The 23,193-nt window shown below is 45.3% G+C and overlaps 2 protein-coding genes across 2 annotated transcripts in view; both read left to right on the top strand.

Annotated features, from left to right (window-relative positions):
• Positions 1-18,788, top strand: part of Aldh1a3 (aldehyde dehydrogenase 1 family member A3) — a 36,165-nt gene extending 17,377 nt beyond the window's left edge. Inside the window, exons 8-13 of the mRNA XM_046435974.2 lie at positions 695-797; positions 3,209-3,393; positions 8,441-8,605; positions 10,022-10,179; positions 11,295-11,369; positions 16,741-18,788. Of these exons, the coding sequence (XP_046291930.1) occupies positions 695-797; positions 3,209-3,393; positions 8,441-8,605; positions 10,022-10,179; positions 11,295-11,369; positions 16,741-16,813 (759 nt within the window). The 3' untranslated portion in view covers positions 16,814-18,788. The remainder of the gene's footprint in view (positions 1-694; positions 798-3,208; positions 3,394-8,440; positions 8,606-10,021; positions 10,180-11,294; positions 11,370-16,740) is intronic.
• Positions 18,789-21,470: 2,682 nt separating this feature from the next.
• Positions 21,471-23,193, top strand: part of Lrrk1 (leucine rich repeat kinase 1) — a 162,207-nt gene continuing 160,484 nt past the window's right edge. The window contains exon 1 of the mRNA XM_046435941.2: positions 21,471-21,627. The gene's annotated coding sequence lies outside the window, so the exon portion shown is untranslated. The remainder of the gene's footprint in view (positions 21,628-23,193) is intronic.

Here is a 23,193-nt window from a genome sequence, read left to right as displayed (position 1 = left end):
TCTAACATCCTTAGTGTCTTGCTTTACTTATTTCTCAAATTAAGTCATGGAGGCATGCTGGATAACCCTCCACTCCAGGGCAGGCAGGCATTGGGCCATGGGAGAGACCCCACTGGACACGGGAGGGAGGCTGAGTGTTACTGTTTGCTGTCTGATGGATTCTTCTCCTGTTTCTTCATCATGCCTCAATTCTCTGCCCACCTGCCCACTACTAGCTTCAGTCCTAATTCTCAAAACGTCCTTCAAATTATACCAAAGAGCCATGCCTTCCCTACTGGGCTGTCGGAATTTCAGCTATTACTACCACTACTACTGAGAGGTGGAGGAGTCGCCCCTCAATATCTCAGTATCTTGAGCCCTTTTCAGATGTGCACTGGGCCAGACTGCCGGGTCCAGAGGGGCAGGTTCTGGGAAGGCAAGTAGAAGGCTATGCCCGTGGGCAAATCTCAGGGCCATCCAGAGATTCCCATCCACACCTGTGAGTGGAGTGGCTCCAGGTTGTCAGATCAGTCTAAGGGGAGATGCTGGCCGAGGCCACAGGAGCTCCATCAAGGCCTAGGGCCCCACCGAGAGGCAAGTGCCCTGGCCCTGCAGTGCTGCCTGCCAGGCTGGTCCACGACACTGGCTAGCATGTACATTTCAGCTACATTAGGTTATGTCCAAGGTTTAATCTGGCTTGTTTTTTGTCCTGAAGGTTGGAAAGCTGGTTAAAGAAGCCGCCTCCCGGAGCAATCTGAAGAGGGTGACATTGGAGCTTGGGGGCAAGAACCCCTGTATCGTGTGTGCTGATGCTGACTGTGAGTCTCTGTCCCTTCTGGGCTTTTATTCTGGAACTTCAAACATCTGTAAATCCTGCCCCACTTCCTGGCCTGCATTCAGGACCAGCTGAGAGAGACATGGTCACAGTCAGTGGGGGTATTTCCCGCCTTGGGCCAGCCTGCTGCCTGCCAGCCATGACCAGGCAGATAGAGATCACACCGTCTGCTCTATTGCTGATAGAAAGCTACATTGGAGAAAGACATGGCCAGGGCAGAAGCTGGAGGAGCTGCCTGACACTGCCCCTCACGATTAAGTTCATGTTCCTGACTCTGCCAGGCTGCAGTTGGGGCCCTGAGGAGCAGACAGGCCTAGTTCCCCCCCCCAGACCCCCTGTAGGGTGGAAAAGGGGCAAGAGAATGAGGGAAAGTGGGGAGACAGGTGTTCTTCACTCTCAGCAGCTGTTATTCTACCCTTGAGTCAGAATCTCCTGCAGTGTTCCCAGGCTCTCTGAAGAGTTGTATCTTCCTTCTTTGTCTCCTGCCTGATTGATAAATCAGAGAAAGATGGTGGCAACTGACTCTTAAAAAAAAAAAAAAAAAGCCCATGGTCTGTCTGGGTACTGTCTCTTCCCTGGGAAAGCCACCTGCACAGCAGTTAGGGAGTGGCTGGAATCTTGCTAGAGTTGCATGACATAATATTAAAATATATGCTATTCTTGGCTGCCATGTCTAGAAGAGGATAGAAAGGACTATACTGGGCCTTCATTTACCTACAGGGTCAACTATCAAAAAGTATGACTTCCCAATACCTTGAGGACCTTTGCCTTAAAGAATGGCCTCCCCTGTGTGTTCACTACTGCCAGAAATTCCTGTCATAAAGAACAAAACCTTCCATTCCACACACAGATAAGGCTGGAATGGCAAATATCCCTGAGGGGCTAAAAAATGGTCCTGGCACAATTTCTTGCTATGGTGTGAATGACTGATACCAGTTCCTTTTCCTGAAGCTGGTTTTCAGTGGGAGAGAAGCAGGGTAAGGAAACAAGCTCCAGATGGACTGCCCATTTCTTGCCTGGGTTGGTGCTCCCTTGTGGAGGCATCATTAGTGTTGCTCATGGTCTCTAGAGCCACATGGAGCTGTTGGGTGTTGCCCCATTGCAGCTCATATTTGGAATCCTAAACTCTCATCCAAAAGAGTCAGGACTCCTGTTTTGCATTCTTGGGCCACTGTGTCTGGGGTCCTCATCTGCACTCCAGCTCTCCTTCTTGTTCTTTTGTGGCACAAAAGTCACAACCATAACCAAAAAGTCACAGGACACATTCTGTTTGGGAGTTGGTTTTATAAGGATCAAAAAAGAAAGAAAGAAAGCCCACACTATGGAGCCATCTCCTATTCCTAATCTGGGCATTGCCAGTCCATGAAATTAAATCCTGACATAATATCAGGGGTAACACACCACCCTTCCCTGACACTTCAGCCCTCACCCCCAGCTCCTGTCAGGGTGCAGGAATGAATTAGTTGTCTTGGGGGAGGGTTTGTGTAAATTGGCACCCAGCCCAGCTGCAGGGGTGGTGGTTGCAGGGAGGGTCAACAGCTTTATGACGCGCTGTCCTGCTACCACCACAGTTTACAGACAAACCCGCCAATGGCAATGGCCTCCTTCTCAAGTCCAAGGGCAGAATCCCTCAGAGCTGTTCGGATGGACTTGGAATGAATCACCTTCCAATGCCTCCTGGGGCCCTGTGCCTTTGCCCAGTGTAAAGGGAAGCTTCATTTCTTAAGCAAGCAATAGTATGAGATGCTGGAAAACCAGCCAACCATTGAGCACTAATAGCCCTTCTGTAAATTTGTAAATGCAAATGACATCTGACTGTCATCTTCACCCAGCAAGCATGTCCCCCCCAAATCTGTCTGTATAGCCTTCTAGCTAGGCTTTAGCAACTAATTCAGCACTGGCTCTACGATTCAGATCCAGGCCTGAGGTTAAAGCCCTGCCTTTTTTAAACTTCTGAGTCATAGATGGCATCAGGTTACTTACAAGACCCTTCTTTCACTCAAGGTGGAAAAGTTTGAGTCCTTTAAAAATTCCTACAATTGGCCCACATCAAAACTTGCCCGAGTTTTTTTCCATGGAACATTAGTTGGTCTTTCAGAAAAAGGGCTGAAGAAAGTTCCATGGGCAAGGGGCATGGAAGGTGCTACACCTCTCTGTGCCCATTAACATATTTGAGGTCCTGAGAGGTCCTGCAGGCAGGGGACTTGCTTAACCCCAGACCTGAAAATCCTTTTTTCCCATCCTCTCTGGGAAATGCTGAGAACAAAATTAATTTCTGAATTGCAGCCATCCTGGGGCCTGTTTTCTTGTGTGGGCAATTAGAGTTGCAGCTGTCGCCAGGCCTCTTTAACAACTTAATCGCTTCCTCTTGCCTTGCCCGCCCACCCCCTCCAGTGGACTTGGCAGTGGAGTGTGCCCATCAGGGAGTGTTCTTCAACCAAGGCCAGTGCTGCACAGCCGCCTCCAGGGTGTTCGTGGAGGAGCAGGTCTACTCGGAGTTTGTCCGGCGGAGCGTGGAGTACGCCAAGAAACGGCCCGTGGGAGACCCTTTCGATGCCAAAACTGAGCAGGGGCCCCAGGTAATCCGCTGAGGTGTCTGCGTATGTGGTGCTCCTCTGGGGACTGAACAGAACAGACGTGTGGCCCTACACAGTCCCCACACACTACAGGCTTTTGTGTAGAAGCCCATCAACTATATGATCCCATCGGGTTTCAGCAGGGCTATGACATGGGGGTGGACACACAGAGACACAGGGCCTCCGGAGGAAGGAGAAGTTCCCAGGGCAAAAGGCCATCTGCCTGCAGCATCCAGTCCTCTCAGTGTACTGTCCTTCTCCTACACCAGACCAGAGCGTCAGGCCAAGCGTGGTCTCCCTGCAGCACAGAGCAGCCAGGGCAACAGAGGAGCCAGCAGTCTTGGCTGGAGGCCCTCGAGCTCACATGTGCTGTAGCACAAGATGACCATCAGAAACCAAAGAATCCCGGATAGAGAGGGCTCTGGGGATGGGGATGCATTCCGAGCAGTAGGAACAAGTCTCTGGAGGCTTGGTTTGGAAAGCCAAGGACAGGATGAAAATGACGGTAACCATGAGATTTAATAACCTCTTTAAAAGGGCACATCCTGTATCGCTTTCTTACTAATTATGAAGTGAAGCAGATGGATAAATATTTAAAAGAGGACAGCCTGACCATCCCATGTATTATTGAAATGGAGCTCGGCAGCAACTTACTGCTTTTAGCCAAATCCTTGCTCTAGCCCTGACGTTTCAAATCCCGTGTCTGTGACTTACCCCCTGGTATCTATCCTGAAAGCTCACTGCTTACCCACTGCATCAGCACCCCGTGTTTACACAGGAAGTTGTGGATCTGAGCTCAGATTTGTCTCTGTGGCCTTGTGAAAGTCATATGATCCTTCCACCCCTCAGTTTCCTTATCTGGGAAATGGGAGTAACAGATAAATATTACAAGAATTTCATGACACCTAGGAGCTATTCAGTGAGAGGTAGGGTGTTTTTCCATATATATTTAAAAGGAAGAAATATGAAATGACAGTCCTCCAATCTAGGTGGCATGAATGTCTATGTGTGACTTCAAGTCTTATTATCTATCCTACGGAGAGAGTCTAACTGGGGAAATAGGAACAAGGGGTGCTTTCATGGCCTTAGTGCCCACCCTCCCCTGGCTCCAGCTCATGAGTTTGCTGCTCTGTACCTCATGCTATGGTGGAGAAGCAGCTCCACTCATGGCCAACATCCCTCGTCCCCAGCAGCAGCCACAGACTTAGCAGTCAGCAATATGGGGCAGTCTATGGCCTTGGTTGGATTTCAGCTCTCAATGCAAACATTACCACAAAGTCATTATCAAATCCACTGTGATTTTTTGAGGTAATCCAGAATCAGTGGGAAATATGTGAGCTGACCCCCAGACTAAGGACCCTTTTTTACCCTGTCATTGTTTGTTAGTTTTTTTCCAAGGCTCCAGTCCTGACTCGTGAAGCCAGATATACCAAGCTCTTCCCAGGGCGTGGATGCAAGGGCGGTGGGTGTTGATTTCATCTGTGCTTTCATGCTGCTGTTCAAAGTCCCTTTGAAAGCTCACTTAAGCCATCTAACCTCAGCTTATTATTTTAGGATGTTGTTGGGTTTTTTTTTTCTCCCCAAGTGCTTTTTCATCCACGGTAATAAGATTTTATTCTGAGAGGACTTACAGCTGTCTAAATAGTCCTGTCTGCCTCATGCCTGTAAAAGAGCTAGCTGACCTAGATCAGTGTCCACTGCTGGAGAGCCGCTTGCTGGAGCACTACAAACTCATTCAGGTTTATTTGGCAACTGAGCAACCAGGCGCATAAACAGTACGCAGGCCACCTGGCCAGGGCAGGATCCAGAGGCATCCTCCCAGGCAGAGAGAGAGTAGAGCCGAGCCTTGGGCCAGTCCTCTGAGGGCTGTATTTCCATATTTCTGGTGATGTGCCCTGCCCCGTCATCTCACTTCCTGGCAGGTCCTTCTTCCTGTACTGTAAGGCACCAGCTGATGTTTCATGGGATGATTATTAGATTTAAACAGTGTGTCCATATGGACTCACCAGGGAGAGTGTTCAGATGTGTAGGGTTTTCACTGGGATTCAGTGCTGCCTGCAAGACAGACAGGGTCTTCCGGGCGGAACATGGTCAGCAGCCAGTGAGAATCTGTGGTCTGATGAAGCCCCTTAAGTGAGTCCTGTTGGTCCCCAGGGAGGTGGAGGGAGACAGCAGCACCTGGAACTTTTAAGCCAAGATTTGGTTCACACAGAGAGAAGTTGAGCTATTACTGGATCCATTGTAGTGTTCTCATCATTTTCTCAAGTGGGAATACACGCATGTGGTCTAAGCCCTAGATTTGTGAAAAGGTCTGTAGTGAAAGTGCTCTTTCCTACCCTCCCCACTTAACACCCCTGGTTCTTGCTCTTCCTCACTATGGGTATCCCATGTTCTTAATTTTTGGTGTATACCTGTAGAATTTCTTTATGTGTATACAAGCAAATATGGACATGTATTCTGATTTCCTCCCTCATTTTTATGCAAAATACACCATGATAGCTCTACCATTTGGCACTGTGTTGTATCTTAGCAAGAAATTTGAAGGTCTTTCTATATCTGTCAACGGGCACCTGCTTTGTTCTTTTATACGTGCACGTAAAATTCTGCTATATGAAGCCACTGAAATTTAAATAACATTCCCATGAACATGTGGGTGTGTGCAGCCACACACAATGCCTCAGTGTGATTTTATACAGGCACAAGGAAATCCATTCCCCAAAGTAGTGTTGCTAAGTGAGAACACATTTGTAATTGTTGAATTACATTCCACAGCACATTAAACCAATTTTTGTGCATACTCACATTGTATAAGCTTTTTTCCCCAACACTACCAACAGAATATGGATTCTTGCCCACCTGAGAGTTAAAAATGGATTATTATTTAGTTTTTTAAAGTTTTAGTTGTAGATGGACATAATGCCTTATTTTACTTACTTATTTATTTATTTTTACGTGGTGCTGAGAATTAAACCAGTGCCTCTCATGTGCTAGGCAAACGCTCTACCACTGACCCACAACCCCAGCCCTTATTTAGTTTTAATGTACATTCTACTCTCAAATAGTAAGGGAAAACATTTTGTCATATACTTAAAAGCCATTTGTGTTTCCTTTTCTATCAAATGTGAAAATGCTTTACATATTTTTCTCCCGTATATTGGTCATTTTCTTATCACTTCTAAGACCTCCTCATAGATACACTAGAGAGATTCGTTTTCTTTAGGACTTGTCAATGTTTTTTCAAAGTCCTTTTACTTTGCTTATGATTTTGCTTCCTCTTCTCCCTTCCTTTGTTCTTTCGTACTCAAATTTATGAATCTTTTCTCCTTTGGCTTGTGTATCTCAAGTCATAGGCCATCAACACTCCGAGTTTGCAAGGACAGTCTCCCACAGGAGAGAACTGAAAAACTTGTATGTTTTCATTGGTTATGGTTACATCTTTGATCTATTTGGAATTTTCCTGATATAAGGTATGAGGTATGGATCAGATTCAGTATTTTAAAACTGGATCCATATTTCATGAGTCTTTCAGTCAAATGACATGCACATTTTACACCCTCCCCTTCTAAGAAAGCCAGCCTGCTCCTCGGAGATAGTCACCGAGATGCACCATTGGGTTTACTTATTTCTCTATTTAACATCGTTAGACTGAAACCAGCTCTCCTAGCTAAAAATCTCAGCTACCGTAAACCTATTAAAGCTCTGTCTCCCCTGGTCCACAAGGAAGGGCACTGTCAACAGAGTCATGATGGAGAATAGGGATCCCATGGATTTCAGGAAGAAAGCCAGTGGAGGGGAATATGAAGAGCACTTTTACAGTTGAGCTGTTCCCCATAGGGGGACCATTTTCACAGACAATAACATGTCCACAAATCGGGTATTAGGTTATAGTACAGGGCACATTCCAGCCAAGGAGACCTCTAGACAAGATAGCAAAAGATGGCAAATTCATATTTGTACATAGGAAAGGAATGAATCTGACCTAACTTTACTATGTACAGAAATGAACATACCACAGTGAATCTCACCATTGTGTACATCCACAAGACACTAACGACAACAACAACAAAAACTAAAAGTAAACAGCAGAAAGATCAGTAAAGGAGAGGGAATGGAACCGGGGAGGGAGGTGGGGAGGAAAAGGGGATGTACCAGGGACTGAATTAGAACAAATTATATTCGCTTTTATAATTATATAAAAATGAATCTAATATTATGTTTAACTGAAAAGAACCAATAAAAAAGAAAAGATATTTAAATTAAAAAATGTATGTGTAGAAAAGGTAGAGCCTTTCTGATGAGCTGGTTACACACCCACCAAGGAGCAGCCCCTCTGCTCCACCTTGAAGTTCACTCTACTCTGCTTCCAGAGTTGCTGGGTAGGGCCATCAGCTTTCCTGCTCATGTCTCCTCACCATGAAAGGAGAATTTCAGAACAGTTCCCTTGATCCATGGTGTTAAGTGAGCAGGGAGCAGGATTGCCTGGTTAAATACATGATACCCATTAGATGCGAATTCCATCTAAACAACAAAGGCCTTTTTAGCACAAGTATGTCCCAAACAATATTTTTATAAATGTTTTTATATTTTTAATAAATGTCTCAAGCAAATATTGTTTGGGACATACTTATACTAAAAAAAAAAAAAGATCATATGTTGTTTTTCTGAGACTCAAATTTAGCTGATTTATATTTTTTTATTTATTAAGTTCAGCCACTTTAGCAGGGTGCAAAGTGTTGAGAAAGCAAAGAACATGAGAACTTCAAACCAATTTCACCCCCTGGCCGGCCTCACAGCATGGAGAAGGGAATCAGATGGGTGAATGAACCCCAAACCTGGGGAGGGTGAGAGCAGCCTATTGCCCAGGTCTCCCCTGGTCCAAAGGGCGCAGGTTTGTGCATTGGAGGCACATTTGCCTGCGAGGCATGGTTGTTATATGACTTAGGGCTTGGTTAAGGCATGTGGGGGAGGCCAGCATCAAAGGCCATTGATAGTATAAGATGGTGCTCCTGCCCCACGGGGAGGAGCCTTAATTCCCTTCTGGGTTTTGCAGATTGATCAAAAACAGTTTGACAAAATCCTGGAGCTGATTGAGAGTGGGAAGAATGAAGGGGCCAAACTGGAATGTGGGGGCTCAGCCATAGAAGACAGGGGGCTCTTCATCAAACCCACGGTCTTCTCAGAAGTGACAGACAACATGCGGATTGCCAAAGAGGAGGTATGTGTGGCTGCGGCCAAAGCTGTAGCCCCAGGGGTCCTTCAAACCATTCTCCTATAAGGGCCCGGAAACATCAGAAGTCTTTGTGGGTGAACATTTGTCTTTTCTGTGTGGCCTTTCCTCTCTTCCTTAGGGCCCCTAAGGAGATACTTCCTGTCCCCTGTTCCCAGGTCTCTGGCACACCCTAAGGATGGGATGCCAGCCAGAGACTTGGTGCTAGCCTCAGTCTCCACTCATTGCTCTGGATCTCTGGGGAGTAGCCACCCTTCCCTGTCTTATAGCACATCCCTGAGTTCATCATGAAGCCCACGTGTGGAAAGCAGCCTCCACCTGTGGGTCTTGCCAGGAATCCAGCTGTAAATTCAGGGCTCAAAGTTGTCTTGAGTTCCTCCAGATAAAGCGTAAATTACAAGTGCTCATTCGAGGAATGTGTCCCAGCAAGAATTCTCATTGAAGTTTTCCATCAGGGCCATTCCTGGGAATGATGGAAATTAAGGAGACCCCATAAGAGTGTAAATCTACCCTTGTCCTCCAATCCTACTGGTAGGCAGATGGAAGCACGTTCCTGCACAGGGCTTTTAGGACAAGACCTGATACCCAGTGATCTTTTGGGGCACGTGAAAGAATGAGCACTGCTGGAGGGCTCCCTGGACAGGTGCTTCTCCTTGAGATTTTGAGGGGTTACTAACACCGCCACGATGACACGAAGCTTAGCTCCTTAAACATCCCCATGATGAGAGGTCCTGGGGAACCTGGGAATGTGTTTCCAGAGACTGGGCACCGTCCTGCGGAGACAGACTCATGCCTAACATTAAATCCACTGCAGGCTCCCTTCAGAATACCCCTTAAATGTGCAAGCTCTCAGTTCTTCCCTGCCTTTTCTTTGCTGGGTTGTAGACTGTGTGAGCACTGTCCCATTTCCTCCCCTAGGAGATATCATGGAAACATGTTAGGGTGTCCTCATTAGTGGAAAAGCAGCACCAGGAGGCTGGGCCACACAGTCCTACAGCCCTGCTTAGGGACATTCTTAGAGATAACTTTCCAAAAAGGCACCTGGAAGTTTGTCTTCTGTGCACCCCCACCTGCCCACAAGGCAGGGGGTTCTCAGAAACCCTGATCGTAAAGACAGATCGCAAATACAACATATGGGGGGTTGTTATTTTTTATTTTTATTTCATTTTAATCCTTTTCTTCAGAGCTCAACCATCATGCACCTAGAAAGATGTCTACTGTTCCTTCTTCTCCATGAATAAGACCCCACCTGCATCTTAGGTGCCCCAGTTATTAGACACTTAATGTAGATGATGCCTAACACATGAACTTGTGAAAAAGGCATACAACCAGGGAAACACCTGCTCGGAGCATACATCTCCACCCAAACATGCCTCTCACTGCTCTTCTTGCAATTAATCATAGATTTTTGGACCAGTGCAGCCAATACTGAAGTTCAAAAATATTGAAGAAGTGATAAAAAGAGCAAACAGCACTGACTATGGACTCACAGCGGCTATATTCACCAAAAACCTGGACAAAGCCCTGAAATTGGCTTCTGCATTGGAGTCTGGAACAGTTTGGTGAGTTGAGTGCTTGTGTGTGTGTCGGCTCCCCTCAGTTGCTGGCTGGGTCCTTGGCTATTTCTCTGTTAGCAGAGAGCATCTAATTGTATATTATGTGGCACCCACTGTGTGGGCACTTTGCTAGAGCCTCATGACTACCTTCTGAAATGGGTTCCCTTGTGGTGTTAGGTACCACATTTTACAGATAAGGAAACCAAGACACAGAGAGGTTGAATGACTTTCCCAGGGTCACGTACTGTAAAGTCATCTCTCAGTAACCTTAGGGGATTGGTTCCTGGACCTTTATATACTTGAATGTATAAGGTACTCAAGTCTCTTATATAAAATGGCACAGTTAGGGCATATAACCTAGGTACATCATCCAGTATACTTTAAATGAATTCTGGATGATTTATAATACCTAATACTTTTATCAATGCTATGTAAATAGTTGTTATATTGTATTTCTTAGGAATAATGACAAAGGGATAAATCTGTATATGTTCAGTACAGATGCAATCTTATTTTCAAAAATTTTCAATTAAGATTGGTCGAATCTGAAGCTGCAGAATCTATATATGAAAGGGAACAGCTGTACCAGGCAGAGCAAGCTTCAGGGCCTATGCCTTTGATCAACTCTGCTGACTACCTGACTCTGGTTCTGATTCTAAAATCAATGCATGCTCATCTGCAAAGTCTGGATACTAGTTCCTGCCTCACCAGTAATTCTAAAGATTATATATTGTAATTCCCATTTTAAAGATGAATGGATTGAGGCTTAGCAAGTTTGAGTAACAAGCTTAGAGTCTCGTAGTTCAGGAAGCAGAACTTGGAGTCAGGTCTGTGTTCTTTCAAAGCTAATTCTTATTCCCTTAGGCCATAATATTTTCCTTCTTTGTGCTTGTCTTTTCATTTGATTCCTATTCCAATGAAAAGCTCTGGGCTGAACTATATTCAAATTTTAGCTTCTGGTGGAAAGAAGAAGGCAGAAGTTAAGAACTCACTGTGTTTTAATATTGGAATTTTGCCAAAGGCCATGTGTTAGGCAACTAAGTGTCTAATTACTGGAGCACCCAAGGTGCAGGTGGGGTCTTCTCCAGGTAACTCTCAGTATCTTTTCATCCTTTATCTAGGATCAACTGCTACAATGCACTCTATGCACAGGCTCCATTTGGTGGCTTCAAAATGTCGGGGAATGGCAGAGAACTGTAAGTGTTTCTGGCACCCTAAACCTGCCCACCTAAGAATGAAAGATACACTAGAATTGCAGTGCAGCAACTTGAGCTCTCACCTGATCCCCTAACCCGCTCTGTCTGGGGCAGCCCTGTCACGAAGGCTGGCAGTCCATTCCCCACCCTCATCCTTAACCTGACTTCCCCCAGGCCACAAGACCAACCTCCAGCCTCAGCTTTCCTGCCAGCCCTCATCCTACAGGGCATGTTCCCTAAATCCTTGATCTAGGCTTGCCAGAGGAGGCCACAGAGCTCTGAAAAAGCGCACTTTTGCCAAGCATAGGCTGTCATTATGCACAATCTCCACTTTCTGCAAGGAAGATAGATTCAAACCCAAGTCAGGCTTGGAATCTTGTGAGCCCAGCAGAGGCCCCAAGAGACACACCATGGGTCAATCTAGTTCCTTCTTGATACTACTTTGGGAGTCCTGCTGGGCCTCCAGATCCCATCAGTGTGTTCCAACCCACCACCTACCCCTCCAACATCTCCTTTCTTTCTGGCCTGCTGGGAAAATGAGCTCTGTAGGTTGAGATTCATGGACAGGCCTTCTTGCATCTGGCCCAGGTCCAGAGCTGGATGGAGTGCCCCCAGGGGTGGAGACGCTGTGGTTTCTAGCTGGCTCTGGCTGCTTTCCCCATCTCCTTTTTGGTGCTGCTCAGGATTGTATTAGCCTTGTGGACAAACATCTTGTAGGCTCAATGTTCCTAGGGAACCATCTGTGACAACACCCCAGGGCTGTTCCTGGGACATTTCTAAGAGCTTGAGTTCTTCCTTTTATTTAAACAGTTTGGGTCATTTATATACAAATGCATTACCTTGTACTTATTTGCACATCTTCTAGTGGGAACACACTCAAACGCTTCCCCGTAACTTGGGTCTTGGTGGGGCCTTTAAGGGCTCTACTTGTAGATACTTGAAGATAGTGTTAGAAAGGAACTGTTTTAAAGATACTGTTATAAAGGAACAGAGCTGGCTTCCACCCCTGAGCAATTGCTCTTGACCAGTCTGCATGGAATCAGGGACCTCGTATCATATCAGTCCTTCTTTCTAATCTAACTGATGGCAAATGCCCCAGAGTCATCTGCGTGTCTGAGTGGAGAGCATCCTCTTTATTTCTATAACTGGTTTCCCCTTCAAGGAACTTTAGTAAATTCTTGATCATGAAGTCCTTTTGCAGCAGCCTCTTTCCTCCCCCTGGTGGCCGGCTGGTGTCTCTTTGCATTCTCTGAGCCTCTATTTCATAATAAACTCTTAAAACTGCCTGCCCACCTGAGACAGGAGGCTCAGACTGAGGTCACCTGGGTTCCCTCCAGGATCCTCCATAGTGCTGATCGCAACCGGCATTTGCTGAGCAGACTCTAGGAGGCTCTGTGAAAGCCCTGCATGTTAGTTCATGTCCTGTGACAATCTGTGAGGGGGTACAACTGCTTTCAGATGAGCAAATGGCCCAGAGAGCTAGTGAGTAGCAGAGCAAGGAATAAATGCTGGCAGCTTGGTCCCTGGACCCCCCACAGTAGAGAGCCTTGCTGGGCAAGGGTCACCTCTGGAAGCCACCTGGAGTGAAGCCAGCAGGGCTCATGTGGTCATTTGCCTCCTCTGACCTTCTGTCTTCACCCAGTCAGGTCATGAGGGCTAGGGAACTCGGATCCCCTCAGAGGCCAGATGTGGCAGCAAGAACTCCAATCCCCAAAGCAACTGTCCTTATTTGTAGAAGCTATAGGAAGGCACATGGGGTCACCTGATGCCTAGTTTGTATGTCCCAAACTGATTCCCTGCACGTTTCCTCATCTCCCTTCCCACCACTCCGATGGTGTCCTTACCCCCAGCACCCCCATGCCCTGTCCCTCTGGTTAGCTGCAGTTGAAATTTTTTTGAATGTCTGTTTTTTGGATACTTGACATATATTTTCCCAAGATTTTTGATAAAATATTTTTAAAATATTTACAAGGAGCCTGGAAACTGCCTTCAAAACTTATTTCTATTTTTAATCATCTCTAATTAATGTCTTCATGTTGCAAGAAGTTCCCCCTTTATTTTCATTCTGGAGCACCATGCGGTAAATTCCACGGTTTTCCCCAAACCTGGCCGCCTGAGCTGGGCTGGTTACTGGCTGCCCACCAATGAGCCCCTCCGGGATCTGTTTCTAGTCCAGTCTTGGGATGGAGCCTGCTGTGTTTTTTTCCTTCCTTGTCACTGTTTTCTTTTTTCCCCCTCTAAGTTCTGTGTTTTGCTTTGTAATACAATTGAGACAGTAATAAAAACTCCACATAGTAAGACATGGGGAAGATCAAATTCTTCTTCCCCTGATCCTCAACCTCATTTGTTCGAGGTAACTGCTGGTCATTCGTTCATTTTGTTCACTTATTCATTCACTTTGCAAGTGTTTATTGAGCATTTCTGATGCTCAGGTATGACATTAAGTTCAGAACATGTGACAGTGAACAACACAGTCACCAGTCCCTTCCCCCTGGTGCTCTGGTGAGGTTTATTGGGAGAAAGTCTGGGCTCATGAGTGACGTTGATTGCCCAGGTGGATGAGCCACAATGGGTTGATAAGAGCAGCAAGAACTTGAACTAGAACAACTACAGAAACAGAAAAAAAAAGGGGGGTATCAATGTACTTATTCCTACAAGAATGATTTTAATTCTGTATTATTTATTAGTTATATACTAATACAATAGGATTTCATCACTTTCTTTACTTTTATTTAGAAATCTGACAAGTCATTAACAACCTTGAATTTTTACAATGCAACATTTTGTGCTCGTATTGTAGGTTTTCTATGAAAGCAATCAAGTCTTTTCTGGTCTTAGATGAAATGAGAGCAAACTACTCTTTGCTCTTCAGAATGGTTCTTGGTTATCTTTCCATTCTTCTTGGTGATGGTCTCCTGCAATGGACTTTTGTGTTATTTCCAAGGTGTATTGCTATTACAAACCATGCCTATGTTTCCTTGTGTGTGAATCTTTATGCACTTGTAGAAGATTGTTTTCAGAATAAGTTTCTAAAAATTGACTGCTCTGCCACGTGACAAATAGGCTCACCACTGTTTTGGTGTGCATTTCTTTAATTGTGAGAGGTTGAGTATCCTTTTCACACTTTTCAGAATTTGCATTTCTGGTTTGCAAACTATGTCCTTTTGGATTTTTCTGTTTGGTCATTTTTGTTTTCCCAATTGGTTTGTAAGAACTTTTTATATGTTGAGGAAAACAGGACCTATTCCCACACAGGTTTATAAATTATATAATGAATATTATATAATTTATACACATCATATATACATATTAGTTTTCCATCTACTTTTAGGGACTTTTTAAGTGGAGTATCAGTGTTACAGAAGTTGAATTTAGCATTCTGTTTGTGTGTTTAGAAAAATATTATGAAATAATTCACTCATTATCATGGGTTCTTGATGATGAAAGAACATTTAAGAAACTAAGTAAAAATCTCAGTGACACATTATTAATAAAATAACAATATTACTTTCCACCATTCACATTTTATCTAGCACATGAATTGTTTCTAATTGTTATAACTGCAAGGAGGTTATAGTATTCCCACTTCTCAGATAATGAATCTGAGGCTCAAGAGGGACAAAGCACTTGACTGACCTTCATAGTTCTAAGCTAGTGGTTCTCAAACTTGAGCATGCATCAGAATCCACTGGGGGCTGGTTAAAACAGACTTCTGGGCCACATCCTTGGAATTTCTAATTCAATAGGTATATTCATTTTCTATTATTGCTGTAACAATTTACATAAAATTAGTAATTTAAACAACACAAATGTATTATCTTACAGTTCTGTAGGATAAAACTCTGACACAGGTCTCTCTGAGCTGAGATAAAGGTGTCAGTAGGCTGCATTTCCCTCTAGACGCCATTGGGGGAGTGTGTATCCATGCCCTGTCTAGCTCCTAGAGGCTGTCCTTCCTCCTTGGCTGATGGCCCTTCCTTCACCTTCAAAGCCAGCACTGTGGCATCTCTCTGCACCTGTGTCTCATTTTACTCTCTCTTTATCTGCCTTCTTCTTCCACTTTTAAGGATCATATGACCCACCCAGATGATCCAGGTTATTTTAAAATCAACTGATTAGTCACTTGAATTCCATCAACAATATTAATTCCCCTTTGCCATGTAACCTAAGTCTTTTCAGGTTTAGGGCAGTGAGACATGGACCCTTTGGGGAGGGCCTTTCTTCTACTGGCCACAGCAGGATTCAATAAGGCCTAAGCATAGGCATTTCTAGCAAGTTCCAAGATACAGCACTGGCCTGGGGACCACACTCTGAGGACTTCCGGTCTCAAGGATGGGATGAGACTATCTCAGGTCTTTCTAGTACAGAGCCTCCAGGGACCACTTTGACTTCTACCTCTTTTCCTAAATACGCACACAACTTTTCTTTACTTAACAGCAGAGCGGGTGCTATAGAGGAATTTAAACCCAGCCAAAGCTGCTTCTTGGTTCTGGGAAGGGGAGTTGCCACAAGTCTGGCCCATGTGCTGGGAAGGGGCGCCTGACTCCTGTATGACTTAAAGAAAGGAACTGCATCAAGGGCGCCATCTCAAAGGCTGTGTGTCCAGTCTGTGCTAGCATCTGCCCCTCACCCCACCAGGTGGCATCGTTCCTCTTACGCTGGTCCCCAGCTGTGCCCTCCCAGTGTTCTGTCCCTGTGATTCCCTGGCCATATCGTCTGCCAGTAGCCTTAGACTTCATTCTTTTCTGTCTCTTCATGCAGCTCCATATCACCACCTAAAACTTATAAATCCATTGTCATTTCTTTCTTTCTTTTTTGATACCAGGAATTGAACCCAGGAATGCTTAACCACTGAGCTACATTCCCAGCCCTTTCATATATACTTTATTTAGAGACAAGATCTTGCTAAGTTGCTGAGGATGGCTTTGGTCTCACATCCTCCTACCTCAGCCTCCTTCCTGAGCTGCTGGGATTACAGGCATGAGCCATCCCTGTCCTTTCTGATCCCTGACTTCTCTTTATTCACCTACCCAAGCCCTGTTCTTTGATTCTTAATTCCCTGAACAAGAGAATTCCCCTCGTGTTTTTTGTTTTAATTCCCTTCATTTTTTTGAAGGTGAACCTTTAATTCTTCTATTTCAAAAATATCACATACAAAAACCTTTATATTTAAACATATTTCCAGTTACTTAAACTCATCATCATCCTAGCTATTACTTTCTTCAGGTTTCAGAGTTTTCCTCCCATCTCAAACTTTTGTAGAACCCTCAACCCAAAACTGCCCAGTAGAGTAATCAGGCATTAGAACAGTTTCCACAGAACTGTGAATGGACATTCTCAGTTTGACTTTTCTTCTCTTCGGTCATCACAGAGGTGAATATGCCCTGGCTGAATATACAGAAGTGAAAACTGTCACCATCAAACTTGATGACAAGAACCCTTGAAGGAAAGAAGGGCTCCTTCCTCAAACTCTGGACAGCTGAATGTGGCACATCAAACTCAACAAAGGAAAAAAGTACAATGCTTGACCTTCCCGGGACACTTTCTTCTGGACGCTTTCAATCTACGGGAGATTGAATGAATGCTTTTTCCTCTCCTCTCACACTCACATTTTATTGACCTAACAATGTGGATGCCCAGATGTCGTGTGTGAAATTCAGTCCTGTCTGGGGAGGGAGCTGTTGGCCATTTCTAATTTTGCCTTTAGGCCAGATGTGAGAGATAGTGAAGACACTCAGGGCTCCGCTAACAAGAAACAGGACTCGAAGTATCCAGCAGTTGCTTCAGAATGCTTTGCTGAATCTGACTCCAGTAGGAATTGGGAAAGAGCTCCCTGCATGTTCTGCAAGCAGGGTCCCACACCTGTGGTCTTCTCAGGGTTGCCTTTGCACAGGACAATACCCACCCCCCATTCTGAGGAAGGGGAGAGATCATACAGAAGGGAAGGATTAGCACTAAGTTATAAAGGAAAATTTTGAGGATCTGATGTGGGGAGCTTTTAGGAAGCACATACCATGGAAGGGTGCCAGAGGCCTTGGGCATGCACAGGTATGGGTCTTGGAGGACTGCATATTGACATTGACCATGGGATTCACCTTGAAATCAATACTGCTTTAGGAATATGACCATATCAACATCCCAAGGAGCTTACTCTAAAACTATGTGATAGGCTACTTTAACCAAGGCACTTTCTTGGCTAAAAACAATGTTAGTGTCACCTTTGCTGCTGAGGATCCCAATTTCTGTTACCACAACAACATAGCAAATCCTAAGATAATTACGTCCCAAGTTTGACAATGACTCCCTTTTACAAATTATGCATTGACACCACATTCAGTAATGGTTTCTGATAAGTGAATACACTTTTCCTTTTCTCTAGTTCCATTACCTATTTTAGGTTAGTAAAAATGTACACAACTGGAAAGACTGCTGTTAGAATACAGCCCTGTTTTTCGAAAGTCCTATTTTGGTATTAATTTCTGATCATTAACAAATAACACTTGGATTCCATAGAAGAACTGGGTCTTCATCCAAGTGACCTGAGAAGTTCACTAACAGGTCACAAAATTTTCAATTTCTTCCTTTGTGTATCCAAATGATGTGCAATTCTATGTTTTAACTTGGAAAACTGAAAGCATTCCCACATAGCTTTAAAAACCAAACCAAACTTAAGTTGTGTTTTTTGGGTACTTTTCTTGTTACTAACTAGTACTTTTCTCATTGGAGAAAAAATGGTGCTTATGTTTGAGGATTAAGTTGGAGTGGGCAATTGTAAAATGAAACTCTGTCAGAACCAGTGTGTATAAAGACAATCATGTCTGAATTAGGGTTGTCATCCTTGTCAGAGAAATGCAATATGCAATTCACCTTCTCTTCTCCAGCAGTTAACACTCCTCACTTGTACTACCAATAACTTGTTAAATCAGGATTTGACTTCGTACACTGAATTTGCAGTATCTCCAGTAACTATAGACACTAACCTTCTTAGTAGTACATTAGAGGGTTCCTATCCTTTCATTGTATAATAATGCCTTTAATATGAAATGCTACCTTATTTATAATTGATATAGTTAATGTATCTTTTTATAGCTGTAAGTGCACAGAGGTGGTGTATTTAACCTTCTGTAATATACTGTATTTAGAAATGGAAATCTATATAATATTAGAATTCACTTCTTTTAATGTTTACCCCTATGGTATGGCTTATAAGTCTATCAGACTGGGAATTCTGATCCTAACTTCAGATTGTGTTCAACAATGATAAAATAAAATCGGATATTTGAGAAATGTTATCTTTTTTTTAATTGATGGACCAAACTCATTTTAATTCTGTGGTAAGCCTGTCTGAGAACTCCTGTACCATATGGCTTGTAATAAAACAGGATCAATGACATGAATAAAATTACATTCCTCAATTGATCAGGTCCAATGTTTACCTGAGTGTAAAACCCCTTTCTATGGCTCTTGGGATTGACCAGACAGGGAGCTAAGCCTCAGAGGTTCTATGTCTTGGTTGACTAAGTTTAAGGCATCATCTAACCTGCCTGAGTCTCTTAGAGTCTCACAAAGTGATGATGGTGTGAGTGTAGAAAATGGGGATTGGTGGAAAACGTTGCATCTCCAACATGAACACGAGTGTCTGCTTTGTCACTTTTCTCTGTAATGACCTAGGTGTTTGGGATTAATTTAGCAAAGTTCCTAAGACTTCTAACCAAGAAGCCTCAATTACCAAATTGTGAGCTAACACTGAGATTGGATCATTGTACTTGGGTAGGACCACCAAGCTCAACCCGTACATTTAGTGTTTAGAGCCCAGGTCACTGAGCACATAGTTGCAAAGCACCATTCCTTTGAGAAACACTTTAAAGGAGGTTGGATCAAATGTCTCTCAGTGTGCATTTATCTATGTATTTAGCAACATCTCATTTCTCAATCCAAGTGAAAGCAGAAAATTATAAAAAATGACGTTCCCCTTCATTCAGTTTTCTGGTATACGTCTTCCTGAAGGGAACCATTCTAGGGACAACAGGATGTAGAGTGTGTGTGCATGAGCATGTGTACCACACATGTGTTATACATGTGTGCTTGTGTGCCAGTGAGCGTGAGTATATTCTCTTAAAGTGGACACTTTGGAGTGCCATAGGTTCTCCTGTTAGTGGATGGAGACTTTCTAAAGTCTTTGTCCCTTGCCCCAAGCCATGTGGAGTGCCTCAAGATAATAAGGGGTGTTTTAAAATTGTTCAATAGGAATGTCTGAGGAAGCTGAGCATCCAATTGAAGAAAGATAGCTAGAAGACACAGAAAGAACAGGTAGTTACTGTACCTTCAAAAGGCAGATTGTTAGTTCAGGGAAGTAGGTGGCTTCCAGCTGATGTAAAAGGGGTCATTCCAACTAGAAGATGCTGAAACTCTGGGTGGGATTTCAGCAAAAGGAAGAAGTCCATGGGTCAGCAAATGACAAAAAGTGAAAGAAATTAACTGCCTGGTACCAAATTTCCTGTACAAACTAGTTACATTGCATGCCTAATGGATAGAGTTAAATACTGGTCATTTAACTCCAAACAGGTCATCTTCCTGTCGAATATACCAAATGTTTTTCTACACTAGGCACAGTTACTAGCCTAGTCCCAAACTCTTTTAAAAGGGAAGTTAAGTTGTCCCTATCAGCATTGGCCACACACCCCCTAGTGTCAGCCCAGGCCCTGGACGTGCACTTCCTCCCGGTGGCGGTAGATGGCGATGCGGTGCGCCCTGGAGGCGCCACTAGGCGGTCGGGGGGCTCACGCAACACTGTGGCTGCCCCGCCCGGCAAATTACTAGGGACTTTTCGTAGCAATCATACTGCTTCTCTTGCAAACTGGTAAGAGGACCTCAGTGGTGAGAACGGGATTGCAAAATTGTGCCCACTCTTTTGGAAGGGCGTTTTGTTACTGGACAGCCTTGAGAGGAAGCTTCTTGGGAGCAGAGCTGCCAGGTGGTCCCCTTGCCAACTAGACTCCAAATCTAGGAGTGACACCAAGTAACCGCACCCTGGGGTGTCCTTGAGGTCGTACTGGGACCCGGATTCTGTGAAATGGCAGTGAGGGTTTTGCAATTTGTCTCTGTGGTTTGTGCAAAGTCCTGGGAATATTTGAGGAGAGACATTACATAATAGTCTAAGGTACTGGTCCTGCCAGGTTGTAGAACCCTCTGCTTTTTTCTGAGCAGAATTCTTTTCTGGATGGACAGACAGGTGAAGTTGAATCTGAATCCTACCTGCAACATGGGCTTCAATGTTTAGGTTTGCTTTTGGTTATATGCCTCAACAACTTGATGAATACCCTTATGACAGGTCCAATCCTGGTGAATTGCCAACATTCCACCATGTTTTATTTGCCTCTACCACCCGCCCCAGGCAGATCATTAAAATGATTCACCAATCAAGTGTGGTGGCTCACACTTTTACTCCAGCTACTTGAGAGGTGGAAGCAGGAGGATGACTTGAGCTCACAAATTCAAGACCAGTCTGGCCAACAGTGAGAACCCTCACTCAAAAAAATAAATAAAACTAAATTTAAAAATTAAAAGATTCACCAAACAGCTACATCTTCGCATATACACCTGTAATTAAATTAGCAAAAGAAGAGCACTTTACAAAATATTAACGTTTTAAAAATACTTCTATATTGTTCTCTTACGGATCCACAGAAATGAATATTCACTGTCTTTTTAATATTTACAACCAGAACAGATGGCCAACATACAAGTTTGAATTAACCTGCCAATTTTGCTGCTCCTAGAGTGCAGTGTGAAAGTTGTACTGAGCAAAAAAACCGGCAAATCTTATAACTGTGCCTGACCCCAGGGGAGAGAGCGGGAAACCAAACCCACCTAGCTCTGCAAAGCCCTAGGGTCCTGGCGTCTTCCAGGGGCAAGCAGTGAACTTGATCACCTACTCCTTACAGCTAGGAAAAGCGCGGCGGGCCATTGAGGGGACTCCTCTTGCCCATTCTGGAGAAGGTCATCAGCTGCCGACCCTCGACCCTCGGGTGCCGCGGCCTTGCCCTGCGAACTCTTGCGCCGCCCGCTTCCCGCCCTCCCCGCCCGCCCGCAGGCCGCAGGATTGAGGAAGTGCGTCTGGGCCCGGCCCCGGCGCGCTCGGCCCGAGTCGTGGTGGGCAGAGGGCGGTGGAACCGCCAGGCCCCCGCCCGCTGGTGTCCAACCTCCCGGTCCGGCCTCGCAGTCCCATAGCGTCCGTGCCCCTACCCCGCCGCCGCAGGTAAGTGCTCCTCCGACCCGCACCCTGCCGGGGTGGGGGCCTGGCCGCCTCCTGCAGCGGGCCCGGGAACCCTGCGCCCCCACCGACCCGGCCCGCGCCCAGAATCCGCGTGCAGCCCTGGCCTCCGCCTGCCCACCCGTCCGCGTGCCCTGTGACCCAGGCCCGTGCCCGAGGCGGCCGCGTGCTTGGGCATGGGTAGCCTTTACCCAGGGGGCAAGGACCACAGCTCGAGGGGCGTGGAGAGCGCGGGGCGACCCCCGCCTCACAGCCCTGCTTCCTCTGGCCGCGCCCGGACCCCAACCAGCGGGCAGGTTAGGGAGTGTGTGGGGGCCCAGGCAGGGAACCCCGCACCTCCGCGCGGCGCGGGTGGGAGGGAGGCAATGCAAGAGACAAAAGTAGGAAACATCAGGGCGTCAGCAGGTTTTCTTCGGCCTTTGGAGAAAACCATTCTTTAACTTGGGGAGACCTCAGAGCGAGCATGGAGCATGGGGAAGAGTGCAGACGAATGTGTGTTGGGAAGGAAAGTCTCTCTTTGGGCCAGTAGTCTGGTGTTACGATGGCTGAGGGCGTCTTTCCCCTGCTCAGGTCTGCGGAGAGAGAGCCCCTTGCCCAGGAGTAACACCTTTGGTCCAAATAAAATCTGCCATGGCTCTTGCCTCAGCAGGTGACCTTCCTTGGTAGGGACCCAGGGGAAGGCTGGAGGTCGGTGGAAAAACTGTGATGGAGAATTTGGGGACCCCTATGGGCATCTCAATATGGCCGTTTATAGTTTGAGACCACGAAATTTTTATCTTACAAATACATCTCCCTGCAACAGTTGAAGAAGTAGAGAAACAGGGACATACAGTTATATTCTTAGCAATCCTATCACCAAATCCACTATTTTTAAGTTTGTCACTTACAGGGTAGCAAGGTATCTGGGCACTAAAGGGATTTTGGAAAACCTACACAATGCCTTTTAGGGTTTGGTTTTTATTATCTTTACTAAGGTTTTAAAAGGAAAAAAATAAGTTAATTACATACCAACACTTAGTTTGTCCCTAAAGAAGGTTTTAGAGTCAGCCAGACTTCTTTTCCCTGAGCTTTCACATTTCTGGGAATGTCCCCACCGCCAACACCATTTCTTAAATCAAAACTTAGAAGTTATCCTCATCCTATTCCCTCTTCCCTAAATCCAGTCTGTTGCCAAATCTTGTTGGGTCTCCCAAAATGTGTCCGGGTCTATCTTCTTTCTCACGCCATCCACCCTGTCCAACCTACCACCATCTCTTTCTTGTATGATTAGTCTCCCTCTCTCTTCTCTGTCTGGCAGCCAGATGATGCTGTCTGTGTGTGTGTCCCCCATGGGTAAATGGGATCCTATCAGTCCTCTTCATGGAACCCTTCAATACCTTTCCCTTGCAATTGGCATGAAATCCAAGGAAATTCCTTCCCCTCCCAACCTCTAGATGGTCTGCCATCTGCCATCTCATCACCAGGCCATTGCCACCCAGTCACCGTGGCCAAGCTCACTCTCTAGCTCTGGGCCTCTGCATTGCTGCTGTAGGTCTCTTCACATGGCCTTTG

The sequence above is a fragment of the Marmota monax genome, unplaced genomic scaffold (genome assembly GCF_021218885.2).
Source record: "Marmota monax isolate L192 unplaced genomic scaffold, Marmota_monax_Labrador192_F-V1.1 WCK01_AAM20220418_F8-fsc00005, whole genome shotgun sequence".
Classification (NCBI taxonomy): Eukaryota; Metazoa; Chordata; class Mammalia; order Rodentia; family Sciuridae; genus Marmota; species Marmota monax.
This window is presented reverse-complemented; position numbering and strand designations above follow the sequence as displayed.